We start from the raw sequence: 22,345 nt of genomic DNA on the forward strand, positions 1-22,345 counted from the left end.
AGACAGGAGACCGTTCCTTCCAACACACAGGGCGAGGGCAAAGCTTTGGACCAGGTGCGGCGCTCCTCACCCACGGGGGCTCCAAACGCCGCTGACACTCCGGCCGCAGCCCCTGCGGAGACGAAGTCCCGCTTCTCTGTGTCTCTGCGGAAGTACTCGAAGATCTGCAACAGGGACAGACCAGGGTCGGGGCAGGTTCCTTGAGAGCACGGCTCTCAGAAAGGGAGAGCAACTGCCAGGACAGGGGCTGTGCAGGGGAAGGGGCTTTCAGGACGACCGAGTCAGCAGCTCTGATTCCTGAAGAGCACTGTGCTGCAGACCACGGCAAGAGACAGCAGGGTCAGCACCAGCACCGGCAGCCCAGGGAAACACACAAACACCCAGCCAGGAGCTCCACTTTCCAGCGCACGCAAGATTCCGAAAACCTCTACCCTCTACCGAAAGCCGCACGGATGGAAACCCAGCCTTGCTGTTCTTTGTACCGCGGGACACTGCCTGGCTCTAAATTCACACATGGCCGGGCACTGTGGCTCACGCCTGTCATCCCAGCACTTTGGGAGGCCGAGGCAGGCGGATCACCTGAGGTCAGGAGTTTGAGACCAGCCCGGCCAACATGGCAAAACCCCATCTCTACTAAAAATACAAAAAACTTAGCCAGGCGTGGTGGCGGGCACCTGTAATCCCAGCTACTCGGGATGCTGAGGCAGGAGAATTGCGTGAACCTGGGAGGTGGAGGCTGCAGTGAGCTGAGATTGTACCACTGCACTCCAGCCTGGGCAACAGAGAGACTCCATCTCAAAAAAAAAAACAAAAAACAAAAAAAAAACAACAATCACACACAAATGCAGCTCAATCCCCATCAACATGCTGGGGACTTTTTTGGGGAACAAGTGTTCCAAAGTGTGCCCTGACAAATAAACATCAGGTGGGCACACTTGGTCTCAGGTTCTGCGCTCCTCTGAGAAGCCTCTTGGAGCCACAGACCCTCCCACGGGAAACACTGATGCGCGTGTGGCAGGGGACCCAAGGAGGGAAGCAGTGGGCCGTGGGGAGGCCTTGCCGGGCAGGGACTGTGCCCGCTGGCTCTGGGAGCCACCCGCCAGGCTGTCCTCAGATGGGGCTGGGGCTCTCGGCCAGGGGGTGCTGAGGGAAGCCCATCTCCCTGAGTGGCGCCCGTGCCCGTGCCCATGGCATCTGGAGCCCACCCACACACGATTTCAACTCACCTTGAAATCTCGTTTCAGTGACGTTGACCTTCCCTGAGAGATCCCGGCGGCAATCACTGAACCTGAGTGGATCATCGGCCCTTCCTGGAGACCAGAAGGACCGGTGCTCAGAGACACGCGTGACGCGGCCCTTCCTGGAGACCAGAAGGACCGGTGCTCAGAGACACACATGGGCGTGGCGGCCCTCGCGGGCCCGGCGGCCTCAGGCTCCAGCTGGAGTGGCCATGTGCACTTTGTTACCTTTCCCACAGCCAGGCCCCCGACCACGGACAGGATCACACCGGACACTTTGATCACCAACGTCTGAAACACAGGGAGACGCATGGCCTCTGATGAAAAGGCAGGCGCTGTCTTTGGACCTGAGCCGTAAAACAGCACACACAGCCCTGATCAGGCAGAGTGGCTTGGACACGGCCTCCGGGAGGGGGCCAGCACCCCCAGGCTGGGTCTCCCCATGGCCACAGTGGAGCTAAACAGCAGCCAAGCGTCCCCCGCACTCACTCGGGGGACCTGCCCTCTGTGGCCTCAGCATTGAGCAGGCAAGGGGTTCTTTCGTTTCCTTCCTTCCTGAGGCAAAGCTGGGCCGCCCACTGCATCCTACAGGCACAACCTGCCTCCGCCAGCGTGGCCAGCACAGGGGAGGTGTTCCCACTAGCCCCGCCTAGCAAGGCTCCTCATACACCCCTGGCACTGGAAGGCTGGTCACCTGCGGCTCCACGATGCCCCCTCTCCCCTCGGCTGCTCCCCGCCCCCAGGGGCCTCATCCTCTCCACCTGAGAAGGTGTGTAAGGTGTTTATCAGCCTCCCTGCCCCAGGGCAGAACCCACAAAGGCACAGACCCTAAACATAAGGGCGCTGAGTGTGTGGGGGGAGGGCTGTATGTTAAAGATGCCGAGGAAACTCAACCCTCAGCCAACAAAAGTTATAGAGCAACATCCAAGAAGGTTCAGGCCAGCCTGGCGCGGGTGACAGGCGGGTCGCCATTCCCAGCTGCTCCAGTAAACCTGATCTCCCACCACAGGGCAGGGGCACCCCAAGGTCACCTGGGAGCTTTCGCCAGAGGGGACACACTGGTCCCACTCCTTGGCCACGGGGACCAGGCCCCGGAAGCACCCCCAGGGGGCAGCGGCCATGCTGCCCACCCATCCTCAGACGGGACGGGGCTGCGGCAAGTCTCAGGCTAAGGAACGATGGCGGCACAGACAGAAGCAACCACAGCGGAACTGGGTCAGGACTCCCAGCACCTCCAGAACCAGATGCTCTGATAACACCAAGTGTAAATGACCATGAGGCAAACTGAAAGCGGGAAACTGCTACACGCCCACTACCACGACAGCTTCCACGGTGAATCAGTCACCACCATGCAGCCCACAGTCACAGACGTGTCGCACAGCTGTGTCACACATGCACCACGCAAGCATTTCTGTATGACTACTCATTTCTTACGTAATTTAATATGTGCAAATACCAGTTATTACCACTTTCAAAAAAAAAGGTGACCCCTTCACACCCAGCCAGCCCATCTGCACACAGCGCCACCACTACACAGGGTGGCTGAGGCCAGTTCTGGAAGGCAGGCAGCCAAGAGAGCTGCTCCTGAACCAGCAAACAGCGGGCGCCCACCCTGCCCAGCCAGGGCCACCGCACCCTCACCTTGAGCCGCACCACGTGGGGGATCTTCACCCCGTTGAGGAAGCACTTGATCTGGGGGATTCCGCTGCCAGCAGCCACCGGCTGAAAGAGGGGAAGCACGGCTGAGTGGGTCACGGCCAGGCTGAGACAGATGCAGCCCCTCAGCCCCAGGAGCCCCAGGAGCTGAGGAGAGCAGCAGACACGTCGGGGCCTCAGGGAAGGGGAGCTCAGCACACAAACGTCGGGGCCCCAGGGAAGGGGAGCTCAGCACACACGTCGGGGCCCCAGGGAAGGGGAGAGCAGCACACACGTCGGGGCCCCAGGGAAGGGGAGAGCAGCGCACACGTCGGGACCCCAGGGAAGGGGAGAGCAGCACACACGTCGGGGCCCCAGGGAAGGGGAGCTCAGCACACACGTCGGGACCCCAGGGAAGGGGAGAGCAGCACACACGTCGGGGCCCCAGGGAAGGGGAGCTCAGCACACACGTCGGGACCCCAGGGAAGGGGAGAGCAGCACACACGTCGGGGCCCCAGGGAAGGGGAGCTCAGCACACACGTCGGGGCCTCAGGGAAGGGGAGCTCAGCACACACGTCGGGACCCCAGGGAAGGGGAGAGCAGCACACACGTCGGGGCCCCAGGGAAGGGGAGCTCAGCACACACGTCGGGGCCTCAGGGAAGGGGAGCTCAGCACACACGTCGGGACCCCAGGGAAGGGGAGAGCAGCACACACGTCGGGGCCCCAGGGAAGGGGAGCTCAGCACACACGTCGGGGCCTCAGGGAAGGGGAGCTCAGCACACACGTCGGGGCCTCAGGGAAGGGGAGAGCAGCACACACGTCGGGGCCCCAGGGAAGGGGAGCTCAGCACACATGTCGGGGCCCCAGGGAAGGGGAGCTCAGCACACACGTCGGGACCCCAGGGAAGGGGAGAGCAGCACACACGTCGGGGCCCCAGGGAAGGGGAGAGCAGCACACACGTCGGGACCCCAGGGAAGGGGAGAGCAGCACACACGTCGGGGCCCCAGGGAAGGGGAGCTCAGCACACACGTCGGGGCCTCAGGGAAGGGGAGCTCAGCACACACGTCGGGGCCTCAGGGAAGGGGAGCTCAGCACACACGTCGGGGCCCCAGGGAAGGGGAGAGCAGCACACACGTCGGGGCCCCAGGGAAGGGGAGCTCAGCACACACGTCGGGGCCCCAGGGAAGGGGAGAGCAGCACACACGTCGGGGCCCCAGGGAAGGGGAGAGCAGCACACACGTCGGGACCCCAGGGAAGGGGAGCTCAGCACACACGTCGGGGCCCCAGGGAAGGGGAGAGCAGCACACACGTCGGGGCCCCAGGGAAGGGTCTCATGTCGTTGGGGTAGCTGCTCTCACTCTTCCCAGCCCAGACACAGATCAAGGACGTGGTGGAGGCGGAGGTGGAGATGGAAGGAGGGGAGGGCAGAGTGAGGAGATGGAAGGAGGGGCAGAGTGGGGTGAGGGTGCCCAGGCCTGTGCTGGTGGGTCAGGAGCAGCACCCCAGGGCTCTGGGGGTGAAGAGGCCCTGGTGTGTCTGCTCCTCCTGAGGTTGTGAGTCTGGACCGCGTGATTCTATAAAGTGCCCGGGTTGTCAGCCAATGTGACGGTGGGGGTGGGTGAGCTGCAGGGGTTCCCGCCCATTCACCAAGACCCCCAATCCTTCATGGGGTCCGCCATAGCTGCGGCATCCTGCCACCCACCTCTATGAAAGCCACAATCACAGAGCCCACGAGCACGAAGGCGGCGTTCAGCGTGGCCCACAGCAACAGGGAGAAGGACAGTCCGCCCTTCTCTGTGAACTTGTCGATATCTGGGGCTCATCAAGGAGGGCTGGCTGCTTCCCTGTCAGGACCACCCAGCCCAGACCCCAGCCCTGCCCCACAGACCAGCCTGGCAGACGCCACCCTGCTGGGTGGAGCCATGATGTTCACTGGACATCCCAGAGACGTCTCACGGCCCAACCATGACAGGGACACAGCCAGCAGGGCCGCCTCCACCTGCACTGGAACACGCTGGGCTCAGGACTTCTGCCCGGGACTCAGCCCAGGCCACGCCCCCCTCCCAAGCTGCAGCGGCTGCACTGGGAAGGATACTGCCCTTGATGACCCTGTACTTGAGGCCAGCCAGGTTTTCCACCACGATGTCAATGAAGCAGGCCACGAGGCCCGTGAGGATCCCGATGAGGGCGCAGATGACCCAGCGCTTGATCTCCACCGTCCGGAAGGCCTGCAGGACGCGGTCAGGGCGAGGGTCAGGCAGGGCCCTGGCGCAGTCACTCTGGCAGCAGCAGGACCGCCCAGACCGCCTGCAGGCCCCGGGATTATGAAGGCCCCAGTGTGCACGGTGCGCTGAGTCCCACAAAGGACAGTTTCTGGCCAACATCTGAGGAGCACCCGGGGCCCGAGGGTGACTCGGGGAGGTGGGTGAATTCCCAACAACTTCACAGCCAGCGGTTGTTATGCTGGGCACCGCATCTGGCGGCCGTAAGAGCAGCCTTCTTGGTTACGGTGACCGTGACCCTCCCACTGTCTCTAGAAACCAGAGGAACCCACAGGCCTCAGAGGCGGAGTCAGAGGAGGAGGGAGGAGGTGCGTCACCTCACCCCGGCAGAAGAGCAGCCCCAGGCCCGGCCGGCACCAGGCCCCGCACCGTGGGGCCCCGCAGGGAGCGGCGTCCCGCTCACCGTGTGATTGATCCGCCGCTCCTCCTCCAGGAACAGCTGGTTCTCACTGTTGTCATAGTCCAAGCTCTGCAGGCCGGGACAGCAAGGGCAGCACTCAGCACCGAACCCACGCTCTGGGTGCGGGCACAGGGGACCGGGAGTGGGCTTGCAGGGGGCAGAGGCCGGGTCTCAGGGTCATGGGGACAGAAGGACGCCCACCTCATACTTGAGGGACAGGAGCTTCTCGTTGTGTGGGATCTCCTTGGGGAAGGGATGTGGGGGGTCCATATCCTGTGGCAGAAAAAGGCAAAGAGAGAAGCACAGTTGACAAGGCCACAAGGAGAGAGGCCCCTCTCAGCTCACACACGAGGCCGTTATCATCCCGACACCAAGGACAAGGACACAGCAAGAGAGCTGCACATGGGGCGCGGTGGCTGACACCTACAATCCCAGCACTTTGGGAGGCCGAGGCAAGTGGACCAGCTGCGGTCAGGAGTTCGAGACCAGCCTGGACAACAAGATGAAGCCCTGTCGCTACTAAAAATACAAAAATTAGCTGGGCGTGGTGGTGGGCGCCTGTAATCCCAGCTACTCAGGAGGCTGAGGCAGGAGAATCGCTTGAACCCGGGATGCAGAGGCTGCAGTGAGCCGAGATTGCGCCATTGCACTCCAGCCTGGGTGACAGAGCAAGACTCCGTCTCAAAGGGAAAAAAAAAAAAAGAGAACTACAGACCAACACCCCTACAACCAAGGATGCAAAGATCTTTGGTAAGACACAAGCAAAGCAATTCCAGCAATGCCAGGAGCAAGGTGAATTCAGCCTAGGAATACAAGTTAGTTTAACATCCAAAAATCAATCCATGAGGCCGGGTGCGGTGGCTCACACCTGTAATCCCAGCACTCTGGGAGGCAGAGGCAAGAGGATCAACTGAAGCCAGGAGTTCAAGACCAGCCTGGGCAACAGAGTAAAACCCTCATCTCTCTCTCTCTTTTTTTTTTTTTTTTTTTGAGATACAGTCACTCTTTTTGCCCAGGCTAGAGCGCAGTGACGCAATCTCAACTCACTGCAACCTCCGCCTTCCAGGTTAAAGCCATTCTCCTGCCTCAGCCTCCCAAGTAGCTGGGATTACAGGTGTGCACCACCATGCCTGGCTAATTTTTGTATTTTTAGTAGAGATGGGGTTTCGCCATGTTGGCCAGGCTGGTCTCAAACTCTTGGCCTCAAGTGATCCACCCAGCCTGGGCAACACAGTGAGACCCCAACTCTTAAAAAAAAAGCCAAAAAAAAAAAAAATCAGGCATGGTACTGGCACGAAGATGGACACAAAAGAATGGAAGAGAATTGAGAGAGTCCAGAAAGAAATCCAAAACATGTACGATCAATTGATTTCCCACAACGGTGTCAAAACATTTCAACAGAGAAAGGTAGTGTTTTCAACAAATGGCGCTGGTACAACTGGATTTCCATATGCAAAAATGAAGCTGGGCTGGGCACAATGGCTGACAGCTGTAATCCCAGCACTCTGGGAGGCCGAGGCAGAAGGACTGCTTGAGGCCAGGAGTTTGTGATCAGCCTGGGCAACATAGTAAGACTCCATCTCTACAAAATATTAGCTGAGTGCGGTGACATGCGCCTGCAGTCCCAGCTACTTGGGAGACAGACAGGAGGCACAGGCTGCAGTGAACCATGATTGCACCACTGCACTCCAGCCTGGGTGACAGTGAGACCCTGTCTTAAAAAAAGAGAGAGAGAGAGAGGGAGGGTATGATGCTGGACCCTTACCTCACACCACATCCAAAAATTAACTCAGAAGGGATGAAAGACCTAAAACTGTAAAATTCTTAGGAAAAAACGGGTCAGTCGTCATACTCTTGGGTTAGGCAATGGTTTCTTAGATTTGACACCAAAAGTACAAGCAACACAAGGAAAAACAGATTAGCTGAACCTCAGCAATACAACCTCTGCAGGGTGTGATGCGCCTGTGGTCCCAGCTCCTCAGGAAGATGAAACGGGAGGATTGCTTGAGCCTGAGAGATGGAGTTCAGCCTGGGCCACACAGTGAGACCTCATCTCAAAAAATAGTAATAATTAATTTTTTTTAGACAGGGTCCCGTCTGTCACGCAGGCTCAAGTACAATGGTGTGATCATGGCTCACTGCAGCCTCAACCTCCTGGGTTCAATCAATCCACCTGCCTCAGCGTCCTGAGTAGCTGGGACCACAGGCGCACACCGCCACACCTGGTTAATTTTTGTTTTTGTTTTTGTTTTTTGTAGAGACAGGGTCTCACTATGTTGCCTAGGCTGGTCTCGAAATCCTGGGCTCCAGCCTTGGTTTCCCAAAGTGTTGGGATTACAGGTGTGAACCACCACATCTGCCCAGAAGAAAAAAAAAAAAAATTGAGGCAGGATCTCACTCTGTCACCCAGGCTGAAGTGCAGTGGCACCATCTCAGCTCACTGAAACCTCCACCTCCTGGGCTCAAGTGATCCTCCAACCTCAGCCTCCCAAGTAGCTGGGACTACCGGTGCCTATCACCAGGCCCAGCTAATATTTATATTTTTTGTAGAGACAGGGTTTCACCATGTTGATCAGGCTGATCTTGAACTCCTGAGCTCAATGAATCCATCTGCTTCCCAAAGTACTAGGATTACAGGCATGAATCACCTCCCTTGGCCAAAACTTTTTTAATTAAAAAAATTTGAGCATCAAAAGACACCATTGAGAAAGTGAACAGAAAACCCACTGAACGGGAGAAAACTTCTATAAATCATGTATTGGATGAGAGATTTGCATCTGTGTATAAAGAACTCCTGCAGCTCAATTATAAAGACAACAAACCCAGTTTAAAAATGAGCATAACCAACACGCGTGTGGCCGGCCAGGCACCCATTCCAAGGTTGAGACAGGAGAGGACTGATTGCTGAATCTCACATGCTCGCTTTTTTCCTTGTCTCCCAACTCCTGCCCCTCCCAAAGCTGACACCAGAGCAAAGGCTTTGAAGTCCAAAAAGGCAGTGCTGAAGGCGCCCACGGCCACGAAACAGATCTTCCGAAGGCCTTGTGGCTCCAGAGGCAGCACAAACATATCAGAAGGGCAGCCCCAGGAGAGGCGCTGCTGGCTGTACAGGATGGCATCTGAGCACGGCGCCGGCCTCGGGAGCGACTGCGGCAGAGCTCAAACGGACGCAAGGCCGAAGAGCACCCGGACAGGTGGACTGTGAGACGCCTCAGCCTCTGACGTGGCCCAGGGCAGAGCCGGGTGGGGCCTGATGGGGAGAAGGAGGACGCCCGGGGTGTCGCCAACATCAGGATCATCTCAACAGGAGTCCCGCACAGACGTCTCCCCAGAGACGATGAGTGAACGGCCAGCGGCAGCAGAGGACTCCCGGCCTGACCAGCGGCTGGGGGAAAAACCGAGGCCGGAGGGAGATGCCCCCGAGGGGAAGGAAGACGAGCACGCTGCCGCTGAGCTCAGGACTCCCGGGGCAGGCACTGGCATGGGAACATCTAAACCCCTGCCCTCTGAAGTCAGAGGCATCCGGCCCCCTCTCACTCTTCTGGGGCTCCTCACTGCCCCCCCAAGATCCCTGTCCTTGCCCTGTCCCAAAGCCAGGTCCAGCCCCCTCGCTGCCCATGCTGTCACTGCTGTCCTGACCGGCTTCCTGCGCCCTGCACTCCTCCGTCTGAGAGCACTTCTGCCCGGCTGCCTCTGCTGCTCACTCGGCGTCGGGGACCGTGTCCCCCCAGGGAATTCTTCCCTGAACCCCGGCCCTGGGGCCCCACTATCTCCCTGCCGCTCGGCCCCTGCCCATCCCTGTCACCCTCTGCTAAGATGCAGCTAGCTCCGCGGGAGGACGGGGAACACCCCCAACTCACCGGGTCCAAAAGTTCATCATCCAGCTCCACGCTGCTCATATGTCCGACTCGGAAAAGCGCAGAACGTGGTGACTAAAAGCAGAAGAGAAATCATGAGGGCGCTCAGGCGTCGCACGCTCTGCTCCGTGGATTCTCACTCCTGCCGCCGCACCCTGGCCTCACCTGACCCTGCCCGGGAGCTCAGGAATGGGCTAGGCCAGGCCTGCCTGCTGGGTGGGGGCAGCAGGGCTGGGACAGGCCTCCCTGGGCCCTGGAAGCAGAACTGATCCGGCTGCCCCTCGGCCTATCAGCGAGACGCCCAGCCCGAGTCCAGGGCGCAAGCTCCCTGCTCTAGACTGAAGGCGAGGCACCTGCCACCCACCAGGAAAGAAGGGCTGGACAACACGCCGCCCCCAATGCAGTGCCCGCCACAGCACCCTGGGCCATCCTGCCCAACCCTGCTCCCGAGGCCCTGCTCAGCCACCTGCCACCTCCACAGAGTCACCTCCACTGCGGCCTCTCTGGGTCTTGAGACACAAACGGCTCCACAGTGTTCACGCTGCCCTCCCCACAGGACGCCCAGCTGTCGGGCAGAGCTGGGTGGGGTCTCAGCCACCTAAGGCTTTGCGGCTGCCCCAGCTCAGGGCAGGGGCAGGGCAGTGGGCCCTGGGTGGCGTGGTGCAGGTGTGACTTACGGAGCTCCCACCCCAGTCTCTGGCTCCTTACTAGAGCCAAGGCGCTGAGGCCAGGCTAGGAGGAGCCAAGACCTCAGCCTCCTTTCCCCAAAGAGATCCTTTGGAGACGACTCCAATTTCCACTATCTCCTGAATCTTTAGCAACATCTGGGGACGTGAAGGGAAGAAGGGCTGCCTTCCAGGTGGAGGGGCCACATGCGCAGGGCGCCCGCCATCTGCATCAGAGAGCCCGTGCGCCTGTGAGGAAAGTGTTGGCGGAGGAGTCCAGCGGCTGGTACCGGCCGTGGGGAGACCACCGAGGCTGCCGCCCGCCTTCCCTGGGAGCAGCCCTCCCGGCCCCCAACGCCGTCCCCTCCTCATCCCCCCATCTCTCCCTCCACCTTCCTCGGGCTCAGCCTCCCGCACCAGGTTTCAGCAGGGCCTGGAAGTGCTTCTTGGTGATAGAACGGCAGGTGATGGCGCCAGGAGCCCGCAGGGCCGAGGTGGGGACGGGGAGACGTGCGGGAACGGCCTGCACTGGGGCCCAATTTTCCTCCAACCTCCACCTACCTATCCACGGGGATCACGATTACCACACACAGGAAAGGACACAGAAGCAGAGAAGGAAGGTTTGGGATCTGAGGTCACTGCGAGCCAGGGGTGGGGGTCCTGCTTTCTCTGGAGTGCTCACCCCTGAAGGAGACGGGCTCCCCAAACGGCCATCCCAGAAACTGCCTTCAGAACCAGACCTTCCCGGCGGGGTACAGTGGCTCATGCCTGTAATCCCAGCACTTTCGGACGCTGAAGCAGGCGAGTCACTTGAGGCCAGGAGTTCGAGACCAGCTGGGCCAACATGGTGAAACCCCATCCCTACTAAAAATACAAAAAGTAGGCGGGCTACTTGGGAGGCTAAGGCAGGAGAATCGCTTGAAGCCGGGAGGTGGAGTCAGTGAGCTGAGATCGCACCACTGCACTCCAGCCTAGGTAACAGCAAGACTCTGTCTCGAAAAAAAAAAAAAAAAAAAAAAAAAGAACCTGACCTTCCAGCCCACTGCCCTCCAGGGACCCCTTCCCCAACCATCGTCCTGTTACCAGCCACCGTCGCCCTTGGTGTGCACTCCCCGTGTTGATGACCCGGTGAGTGGCCCTGGCCGGGGGAGGAACCTGGGCACGTGCCACTGGCCCTTGGCAGACACCAGTCAGAGCCTCCTCCTCTCCCCAGGCAAAGAGCACTCTCAGGCCATCCCCATCAGAAGCCAGGAGCAGAGGCCAGACAGACAGACAGACAGACTCGCAGGTGTCTGCCATGGCATCTCCACGCCCAGGGGAGAGTGTGGGAGGGGCTGGAGTGCACAGGTCCTGCTGGACAGAACCCTGAGTCACAGGGCGCCTGCCCCTCCTCTTCCCCCAGCCTTGCCACATGCCAGTGGCTCTCCCTGAGCCCTCAGTCACAGGCGAAACTCACAGCTTGAGTCTCCTGCCACACGGGCTGACGGTGGGAGGAGGAAGGTGCCACGGTCCAGGCATGATGGAAGCAGTGGCCTGGCCAGCTGCCCACTCCCTCTTGCTCACACTCACATCAAAGCCCCTGGACTCCAGGTCTCACCACCAGAAAACAGCCCTGTGACCAGCGCTGGGCCTCTGACCCCCACCTCCCAGGTGGACAGGTGCCCCGATGCCCCAAACAGAGACCACGGAACCCAAAAGACCCATTTCACCATGAGGAAGGACCCCACGTCCAAACAGGCACCCTGTGGGACACGCCCTGCCCAGAGGGCCACCCTCTCCATCACTCAAGATGTCGGCACTTCTCTCTAACGCCACTCAAGGCCTGCCGTGCTTCTCAGGCTGTTCCTGGTTGGAAATAACGGATCATTCTGGCCGGACGTGGTGGCTCACGCCTGTAATCCCAGCACTTTGGGAGGCTGAGGCAGGAGGATCACTTGAGCCCAGGAGTTCAAAGCCAATCTGGACAACGTAGTGAGACCCTGTCTCTACAAAAAATCAAAATTAGCAAGGCATGGTGGCGTGTACCTGTGGCCCAAACTACTCAGGAGGCTGAGGCAAGAGGATCGCTTGAGCCTGGGAAGTCGAGGCTACAGTGAGCTATGGTTGCACCACTGCGCTCCAGCCTGGGCAACACGGCAAGACCCTATCTCTAAAATTAAAACCCAAACAAAACGAAACAGCCACAGTCACATGTCCTGGGCACCAGGCCTGGGAGGCCTTGAGAAGGGCCACCGTCTACACCGCGACAGCACCGTCCCACAGCAGCAGGCAGAGCCGCGCATGCATTCAGGCCAAGGTGAAGGCTGCCGGTGCAGTATGTGACCAGCGGGCCACCCCCACCGCCGCCGCCTTGGCAGATTCGAGAGGGGTGAGGGGTTGCCCCCCAGCAGGGCATCAGCTGCCCCTGCCCGGAGTGAAAGGATGGGGCTCTGGCGCCTTCCCTTCCCAGCATCTCTTTCCTTAACTCTGCCAGGACTTTGAGAAGGTGGCTTTCGTAAAGGAAGGACACGACGTTTACTTCAAGTTCAGCAATGCATTCCGTGCGGTTACTTTCTTTTTTAAATGCAAGCTCTTATAAATTAAACACTAGATGCTGTTCCTCAAACTCCTGCCACACACGGCAACCTACACGGTCCCAAGCGCCGGACACTAACTAAAAACAGCCAGGCTCAGGAACACGTGAGCCAACACTCCCGAGAGGCGAGACTCGGGCCGGAGGGGAGGCGAGGTCGTCAGGGTTGGGAGTGGGTGGGACTAGAAAGATGGGTCTGAAAATGGCCTGCACCCCCTTCCTGGTGCTTACGCGGATCGACACTCTCTTGGTTTTGGGGCCACGCTGTTACGGAAAGGTAAACATTGGGGGGAAACTCGGTGAAGGGTACACAAGCCCCCTGTGCTACCTTTGCAGCTTCCTGTGAATCCAGAGTGATTTAAAAGTCAAAAAAAGGCTGGGCACAGTGGCTCACGCCTATAATCCCAGCACTTTGGGAGGCTGAGGCGGGCAGATCACCTGAGGTCAGGAGTTCGAGACCAGCCTGGCCAACATGAAGCAAACCCGTCTCTACTTAAAACAAACAAACAAACAAACAAAAATTAGCCGGGCATGGTGGTGCACACCTGTAATCCCAGCTACTCGGGAGGCTAAGGCAGGAGAACTGCTTGAACCCGGGAGGCGGAGGTTGCAGTGAGCCGAGATCCTGCCAATGTATTCCAGCCTGGGCAACAGAGCGAGACCCTGTCTCAAATAAATAAATAAAATAAAACAAAAGTCAAAATAATGTATAGAGGGGAACTACATCAAACTTTAAAACTTCTACACATCAAAGAAAACAACAGAGCAAAAGGTAACCTATGAAACGAGAAAATATTTGCAAATGTGATAAGGAATTAATATCTGATAAGGGATTAATATTCAGAATACATAAAAAAACTCAGGGTCAGGGGAGGTGGCTCACGTCTGTCATCTCAGCACTTTGGGAGGCTGAGGTGGGCTGATCACTTGAGGTCAGGAGTTCAAGACCAGCCTGACCAACGTGGCGAAACCCCAACTCTCCTAAAAATACAAAAATTAGCCAGGCATGGTGGTGGGCGCCTGTAATCCCAGCTACTCAGGAGGCTGAGGCAGGAGAATCACTTGAACCCAAGAGGCAGAGGTCGTGGTAAGCTGAGATCACACCACTGCACTTCAGCCTGGGCGACAGAGGGAGACTCCGTCAAAAACAAAAACAAAAATAAACAAACAAAAAATCAAAAACCAAAAACAAACTTTAAAAAGCAGCGTCTCAAAGTCCCACTTGCACGCCATGTTCACAGCAGCGCCGTTCACAATGACCAAAATGCGGAAGCACCTGGTGTGCCGATGGATGAGTGAATCAAGGAAGTGCAGCCTCTCCCCGCAATGGAATAATTCAGCCATAAAGAGGAATGACCACCGACCCGTGCTGCAGCACGACGGGCCGGAGGACACTATGCTCCGTGAAATAAGCCAGTCAGAAAAAGACAGCTCCCACAGGTCCACTCGCAAGAGGGCCCTGGAGCCGTCAGGTCCCCTGAGGCAGATGGCAACGAGGGGGCTGGGCGGCAGGAGGAAGGCAGAGCGTTGAATGGGTGCAGTTTCAGTTTGGCAAGGAATGGGTTGTGTAACACTATGAGCGTGCTCAACCCTACTGAGTGCACTCACGGATGATTAAACGGTAATTAAACAAAATATTTTTTAGAGACAAGGTCTTGCTATGTTGCCCAGGCTGGTCTCTAAGTCCTGGGCTCAAATGATCCTTCCGCCTTGGCCTCTCAAGTAGCTGGTATGAGAGGCGTGCACCACCATGCCTGGCTCAAAATGGTAAATTTATGGTATGTGTTCTTTACCACAGTTTTTTTAAAAACTTAAAGCAGTATTAAAGACCATTTGCTGTTCTGCTCGGCCTGTGCTGCGTCCTAACATTCAGCAGGCCTCTGCCAGGACCAGGCTAGACGCTAGGCACAGAGGATACAGCAGCTGCCCCGCGGGGGGATGGGGGTTACAGTCAAAGGAAACAAGGTGACACACAAAGGCCACAGAGACCAAGGAGAGGCCTTTGCTGTCCATGCAGTGTCCCCATGGCGTTAAGGCAGAGACCTAAAGCAAGACAGACACTGAACAGCAATGCTGGAGGGCAGGGAAGGGCAGGGGACAGCAAGAGAACCCTCCCAGGCTGGCAGAGGACTTCCTGGAGGCCAGAAAAGAACCAAGGTGCACTTCCTCAAGTACAGCAGAGCTCAAGGGGCCACTGGCGACGACCCCAGACCCTCCCCCGCGGCCTCGCTGCGCCCACAGTTCTCTCTCAGGCTGCGGTCTGTGGCTCCCGGTGGCCAGGCAGGACACAGTCCCACACTAACCCAGACCCCTGCCCTGCCAAGGTCTTAGGTGCAGTGTCCCAACATGAGTTCCCAGGGATGTCCTGCAAATACCCACCTCCCCTCACTGCCCCCTGAGACCCAAGTGTTTCTGGCTCCAGCCGCTTTCCCTCTCAGTTCTCAAGGAGTTCTGCTTCCTGCCGCCCACACATGGCCAGGGCTGGCTGACCTCACCCTCGCCCTGTCCCAACACCACCAGATGAGCAGTGACTGGCTTGGTCAACTCACCCCTATGCCACACAAAGCAAGACCGGCCTGAGAACAGGAACAGCAACCCACAGGCAGCTCTGAAGGGCCTGGGCTTTCAGCGGGCACCCAGCCTCCAACAAGCCACTCCACAGTCTGCCCTGCCCAGGGCAGCCACCTCATAGTGTTTGGCCAGCTGTGCCCACGCTGAGGTGGCAACGACACCACCAGCCAACCTGAAAATCCTGCAACAAGCCCTAAAGAGCCTGGAGGCAGCTAGGGCCAGTTCTCATGTTCACTGGAACAGTCCCGTCAGCAGGGGATGGCCTGGGTTGATATTTTAGCTCAAAACAGCTCTGGAGGCCTTGAACCCAAGGGCAGCTTACAGTACCCCGTCTGTGGCCACACTGGGGTGCGCCTGAGCCTAACTGTGAGCTGTGCCCACCAGTCAGAGCAGACCCTCCCCCAGAAAAACAGCACCAAGAAATCCAGTAGCTACTCAGGAAGTTGGGCAGGAAAGTCACAACGAACACGAATCCCTCTTGTGTTGCTGGTTTTAACACGACCGGGCACGACTCACGTTTCTTCAGGGCGTGGTTTGTGACAGGCACTGTGCTCAGCGCTGTGCATGTGTTAACTTTTTCGCAGATGGGAAAACTGGGCAACAGGGAGGCTACAGGCCTTGCAGGAGGCCATCGGCGAGTCCGATGCTCAGAGCACAAAGGCCTCCGAGGACGCCTGGCCTAAGAGGTGGTGTCTTGGCCTCCTCTCCAGTCTGTCTGCAGGGGAAGGCTGGGGCCCTTTAGGCATGGGGTCCTAGCTTCCCATGGGCTCCCCTAGAGATGAGCCAAATTCAAAGCCTGCTCATGTGTGCAGCAGGGCTGACCTCCATGCTCCACAGCGCATCCCAAACACACACTCCCTCTGTCCTTTCCCACTCGTCCGCCTGCCTGAAGATCTTGTGCTCTTCAAGCCCAAGCCTTGTGACTGCTCCTGCCCCAGGGGCCCTGCAGACCATCCGCACAGGGCACTGGGCCTGCCTCCAGCAGGAAGGAAGCAGCTTTATGCGCCTGCGTCCCAAGCAGCCACAGAGCAAGTGCACGATAAACTATTTTTTTAAATTGCTTATAAGCAGGGTATCCGCTGTTATTAAATGCAAACAAACAAATAAGCTTACAATGACTTTTAAGGGAATAGTTTTTTTATTTTTTTTTTGAGATGGAGTTTTGTTCTTGTCGCCCAGGCAATGGCGTGATCTCGGCTCAGTGCAACCTCCGCCTCCCGGGTTCAAGCGATTCTCCTGCCTCAGCCTCCTGACTAGCTAGGATTACAGGCGCTCACCACCACACTCGGCTAATTTTTGTATTTTTAGTAGAGATGGGGTTTCACCATGTTGGCCAGGCTGGTCTCGAACTCCTGACCTCAGGTGATCCACCTGCCTCGGCCTCCCAAAGTGCTGGGATTACAGGCATGAGCCACCGCGCGCAGCCGGGAATACTTTCTAAGGTTAAGAGATCAACAGATTATTTCCCAAAAAATCAACTCTTCTATTTGCAAAGACAGACAGGAAACCCCAAGCACATTCAGTCCCAAGAGAAACTCAAATTCAACCTCCATCAAGGTTCCTAATCTTTACCTTTCAGCCCTTAAAGTTGGGTTTATTCCTTCTACCTTGTGAACTTCAGATTTCTTTAATTAAAAAAAATTTTTTTTTAATTTTTTGAGATAGGTTCTCAAACTCCAGCCTGGGCAAAAGAGTGAGAAACTACCTCAAAAAAAAAAAAAAAAAAAAAAAAAAAAAAAAAAAAAAAGCACCTCACCGCAGCTTCAACCTCTTGGGCTCATGCGACTCTTCTGCCTCAGCCTCCTGAGCCAGTAGCTGAGACTACAGATGCACATGACCACACCTGGCTAATTTTGCTTTTTTTTTGAGACAGGGTTTCACTATTTTGCCCAGGCTGGTCTTGAACTTCTGGGCTCAAGTGATCCTCCCCTACCTTGGCCTCCCAAAGTGCTAGGATTACAGGCATGAGCCACCACACCTGGCCTTACTTTCTTTTAAAACAGAAACACACACACAGGCATACACACAAATAACTAATCACCCATGGCCCCACCACTTCAAATTAACCCCTTCAGATCACTTTTCATGCAGACTACAGCACGGAGAGCAGGAGGGCCCACTTCAAAGGGAGCTGAGCTGCTGCTTCTTATCAGCAAAAGGCAGACTGTGACCTTCTTTGTCTGGTGCATTTCTAAGGAATTGGGAAAACCTAAATGTAGGTTCTATGGAAACAGGCTGATTTTCGTGTCCTTCCTAAACCTTTTTTTTTTTTTTTTTTGAGACGGAGTCTTGCTCTGTCGCCCAGGCTGGAGTGCAGTAGCGCCATCTCCGCTCACTGCAAGCTCCGCCTCCCGGGTTCACGCCATTCTCCAGCCTCAGCCTCCCAAGCAGCTGGGACTACAGGCGCCCGCCACCATGCCCGGCTAATTTTTTGTATTTTTAGTAGAGACGGGGTTTCACCATATTAGCCAGGATGGTCTCAATCTCCTGACCTCATGATCCACCCGCCTCGGCCTCCCAAAGTGCTGGGATTACAGACGTGAGCCACCGTGCCCTGCCGTCCTTCCTAATCTTTAAGCACAAGACAAGTGTTTAAAGGACTAGACAAGAGAAAATGTAAAGAATAACTGCAAAGCAGATTAAGACCCATCAACAAAACGGTCCATTAACTCAAAAGTAACACAATACGGCCAGGCACAGTGGCTCACGCCTGTAATCCCAGCACTTTGGGAGGCTGAGGTGGGGGGGATCACGTGAGGTCGGGAGTTCGAGGCCAGCCTGACTAACATGGAGGAACCCCGTCTCTACTAAAAATACAAAATTAGCCGGGCGCGGTGGCGCACGCCTGTAATTCCAGCTACTCGGAAGGCTGAGGCAGGAGAGTCACTTAAACTCGGGAGGTGGGGGTTGCAGTGAGCCGAGATCGCGCCATTGCACTCCAGCCTGGGCACCTACAGTGAAACTCCGTCTCAAAAAAAAAAAAAAAAATTAAGACAATACACAGACAGGGAAACAAATGTACCCGCAACGGTTCTCCAGACCTTAACACTGCTCAGACGCACGCTGCAGGGTGACATGCGGAACGCATTCCAACCTCTGACTTGCTGCTTATTGTGTTTGCCTGCACATTGCAAATTCAACTCGGTGCTAAGGGAGACTGAGTACAAATACTCGTCACTCCCAAGATCACCTGAAAGTCGGGACTGATCCCCACACAGAAAGATGGCAGATAAAGGCGCTCAGTCATTCTCACTGAAAGAGACCCGGCTGCAATCTTAACTGTTTCCATCTCCCAGGCGGTCAAAACGCAAACAAAATTAGTTGCTCGTGTAGGATGACAATTTTTAAAAGTCACCTGAACAGAAAGCCACTTGCACCCCTTTAGGGCCAGTCTGGGGGACACCGGAGGGAATGAACGTGCGCCACGGCTGCCCCGGCGCCCCTCATTCCGCGGGGTCTGGCGAGCTCCGCCTCGCTCACCCAGCTCTCCCGGCCACCGAGCCCGGCGCGGCCTCCGAAGACTCCAGACCCCAGGCGCCCCCGCCAGCCCGGCCCCGCCGAGGAGCCCCGGGGCGCGTTCCCGAGTCCACCGCGCCTCGGTCGCCTCCAGGACCGAGACACGCGGCGCCGCCAGAAGGCTCAAGAGGGCGCGGGCTGCGGGGCGCACGAGGGCTCAGTTTCCCCGCCTGCGCCCTGCCCGGCCTCACCTGGCGCGCAGCCCCGGGCCCAGCCCCGTTCAGCAGCGGCGTCCCCCCGCCGGGCCGCGCCGTCCTCCGCAGCAGCGGCGCCGCCTCCTCGTCGTCCCGGTCCCGGCCGGACCAGGACACCTTCTTAGAGACGTTGGCCATGGCCCGCCGCGGAGCGACACCGGCCGGGAAGCGCCGGCTGCCCCCGTGTTTGTTCTCGTGACCCGCGCCGGCGGCCACGTGACAGGCGATGGCAGCCACGTGACGCGCGACGGGGCCACGTGACGCGCGACGGCGACCACGTGACCTGCAACGGCAACCACCGAAGCCCGGTCGCGCGGGGGCTCCTGGGAGCCGCGCTCCCGGCGGGTCGTGGCGCCGCCCGCCCTAGACAATCGCCGCGGCCCTGAGGACCCCGTTCTGCCCACGCGACTGCAAAGGCGGCCCCGTTGGGCTGAGCGCCGAGTGCTTGGGAGGCGAATGGCCGCCCCCGGGACCTCGGGCCGGGAGTCGGGGCGAGGGAAGCGCCCGGGGCCTGAGGGCAGGAGCCGGCTGGAGGGGCTCCCCCAGCCCCGGTCGCCCGCGCCGATCGTGACGGAGCCGCGGTGGGGAAGGGAGGAGGGAGGCGGGGCGAGGGCAGGCCCTTCCTTGCCATAGGCGGCGGCTAAAGACGTGAAGGATGAAATTACAAGTCCCGAAGTATGCATCCGCCCTCGCAGTAGGCACTCGGGCGAGGGTCGGAGTGGAGGCTTCCTCCAGGCAGCCCCAGAGGGTCCTCCCGCCTAATGAGAAAAGAACAGAAAGCGAGTCCTCTTCAACGATCAGGCCCAGAGACAGTACAGGAGGGTCGCCTCTGGAAACTGCCGGCTACTACGCAGATAGCTGTGAACTAGCCAAATAGCCGCCCGGACCCTGTACCCGCACCAGTGCACAGCCCATCACTAATCAATGGTATTTCCATAAACCAAAGAGAATTCTTGACAACTTTACATCAGCCCACACCCTGTCGCCACCTTTTGGGTCATTTATTTATTTATTTTGAGACAGGGTCTCCCTCTGTCGCCCAGGCTGGAGTGCGGTGGTGCGGTCACAGCTCAGTGCAGCCTTGACCTCCTGGACTCAAGCCATCCTCCCGCCTCAGCCTCTGGAGTAACAGGGACCACAGGCCTGCGCCCCCACACCCGGCTAATTTTTGCTGTGGAGCTCACAGTGTGTTGCCCAGGCTGTTCTCAAACTTCTGACCTCAAATGACCCTTCCACGTTAGCCTCTAGAGTAAACTCTTTATATTTTGTGCCACATCCTCTTCATATTTTGTGCCTCATCCTCTTCCTTTTAAAAGGTCGATATTTTTATTATTGAGACGGAGTCTCGCTCTGTCGCCCAGGTTGGAGTGCAGTGGCGCAATCTCGGCTCACTGCCTCCCGGGTTCATGCCTCAGCCTCCCGAGTAGCTGGGACTACAGGCGCCCGTCACCATGCCCGGCTAATTTTTTGTATTTTTAGTACAGATGGGGTTTCACCGTGTTAGCCAGGATGGTCTCGATCTCCTGACCTCGTGATCCACCCGCCTCGGCCTCCCAAAGTGCTGAGATTACAGGCGTGAGCCACGGTGCCCGGCCTTTTTTAAAATTATTATTATTTTTCAGACACAGTCTCACTTTGTCACCCAGGCTGAAGTACAATGACAAGATCATAGCTCACTGCAGCCTTGACCTCTTGGGTTCAAGGGATCCTCCTTCCTCAGCCTCCTGAGTTGCTAGGACTCTTCGTATGAGCCACTATGCCCGGCCATGGTTGGCATTTCTTTTCTTCTTTCTCCTTCTTTTTTTTTTTTTTTTTTTTTTTGAGGCGGAGTTTCACTCTTGTCACCCAGGCTGTAGTGCAATGGCACTATCTTGGATCACTGCAACCTCCGCCTCCTGGGTTCAAATGATTCTTCTGCCTCAGCCTCCCGAGTAGCTGAGATTACAGGCACCCGCCACCACACCTGGCTAGTTTTTCTTTTTTTTTGTTTCTTTTTGTTTTTTTTTGAGACAGAGTCTCGCTCTGTTGCCCAGGCTGGAGTGGAATGGCATGATCTTGGCTCACTGCAAGCTCCGCCTCCCGGGTTCACGCCATTCTCCTGCCTCAGCCTCCCAAGTAGCTGGGACTACAGGTGCCCGCCACCACGCCCGGCTAGTTTTTTTTATTTTTAGTAGAGCCGGGGTTTCACCGTGTTAGCCAGGATGGTCTCCATCTCCTGACCTCGTGATCCGCCTGCCTTGGCCTCCCAAAGTGCTGTGATTACAGGCATGAGTCATGGCGCCAGGCCTAATTTTTGTATTTTTAGTAAAGATGGGATTTCGCCATGTTGGCCAGGCATGTCTTGAACTCCTGACCTCAGGCGATCCACCCACCTTGGCCTCCCAAAGTGCTGGGATTACAGGAATGAGGCACCGTGCTCAGCCCAGGGTCAGCATTTCTTAACGGTGAAGGGAAAAAAGAAACCTAGCAGGCGCCACCTGAACCAAGCAACCCAGTTCAGCATTGCTGGTGATGGGATAAGGTGGCATCGTGTGCCTCCTGATGTGATGCACCAGGAAGGACACAACGTCCCTTCCATAGCATTCCTGCAAAACATGCTCACCTTTTGTCCACTCATAAAGGGGAAACACCAGATAATCCCACTTTGAGGGACAGCCTGCTGAACATCTAGGCCGTCTTCTTCCACAATGTCAGTATTGTGAAAGAGACAAAGAGAGGCTGAGGAGACAACCTCACGTGGGTCTGGCATGACTGAGACAATTGGCAAAGATTGGACATACACTGTATGAGCTAACGGTGTTGGAGCAGTAGTAAATCTCCCACGCGTGATCATTATATTGTGGTTACGTCAGGAAAGCTCCCCGATCTTAGGAGATACATACTGAAATACTTGGGACCTTGTGTTGCAATGTCTGCAGCTTACACTTGGACAATTCAAAACCTGACAATAATCATAATGAGTAGCAGCCTTCTGAGAGGGAGGGAAAATGGCAATGTTAACATCTGGCCCTTGGCTGTCTGCACCACCATGCAGCAGGCAAGAACGAGCACCTTAACCGAAGTGGCAGGAAGGGAGCCAAGAAGAAAGAGGTTGGTCCACTGAGAGAGATTGGCATGAGGCGAAAGCACCAGCTGTGCTTGGCATAAGGAGTATGGAAAACACCAGGCACAGGGACGTCAGGGACCAAAATCGCACCCGATGGCCTCAAGGGCCGTGTTTTTGAAGTCAGTACTGCTCATCTGCAGAACGGTGAAGTTGCATCTGGAAAATTCAAGCTAATCACTGAGGATGTTCAGTGCAAAAACAGCCTGACCAGCTTTCATGGAAAAAAAAAAAAAGACCATGATTGAAGCTCATATGGTTGTCAAAACTACAGATGATCATTTGCCTCATCTGTTCTGTGCTGCTTTTAC

At 57.0% G+C, this 22,345-nt stretch overlaps 1 protein-coding gene across 7 annotated transcripts in view; it reads right to left on the minus strand.

The window, feature by feature from the left end:
* The window catches only part of CLCN7 (chloride voltage-gated channel 7), a 30,400-nt gene extending 10,897 nt beyond the window's left edge, over nt 1-19,503 (minus strand). For 2 of the 7 annotated variants that reach the window (XM_054668637.2, XM_054668636.2), the window contains exons 1-9: nt 18,929-19,143; nt 5,758-5,829; nt 5,560-5,625; nt 4,970-5,102; nt 4,577-4,686; nt 2,880-2,960; nt 1,467-1,529; nt 1,227-1,310; nt 71-164 (exon numbers count right to left, since the gene is read on the minus strand). In XM_054668637.2, coding sequence (XP_054524612.1) covers nt 71-164; nt 1,227-1,310; nt 1,467-1,529; nt 2,880-2,960; nt 4,577-4,686; nt 4,970-5,102; nt 5,560-5,625; nt 5,758-5,829; nt 18,929-19,069 — 844 coding nt within the window. In that variant the 5' untranslated portion in view covers nt 19,070-19,143. Of the gene's footprint in view, nt 1-70; nt 165-1,226; nt 1,311-1,466; nt 1,530-2,879; nt 2,961-4,576; nt 4,687-4,969; nt 5,103-5,559; nt 5,626-5,757; nt 5,830-7,498; nt 7,585-9,416; nt 9,489-10,760; nt 10,942-18,928 lie in introns of those variants that run through there. The other 5 variants (XM_001159424.8, XM_054668634.2, XM_054668633.2 and 2 more) reach the window with 5 other exon arrangements.
* Between the last annotated feature and the right edge of the window lie 2,842 nt (nt 19,504-22,345).

Source organism: Pan troglodytes, chromosome 18 (genome assembly GCF_028858775.2).
Source record: "Pan troglodytes isolate AG18354 chromosome 18, NHGRI_mPanTro3-v2.0_pri, whole genome shotgun sequence".
Taxonomy (NCBI): domain Eukaryota; kingdom Metazoa; phylum Chordata; class Mammalia; order Primates; family Hominidae; genus Pan; species Pan troglodytes.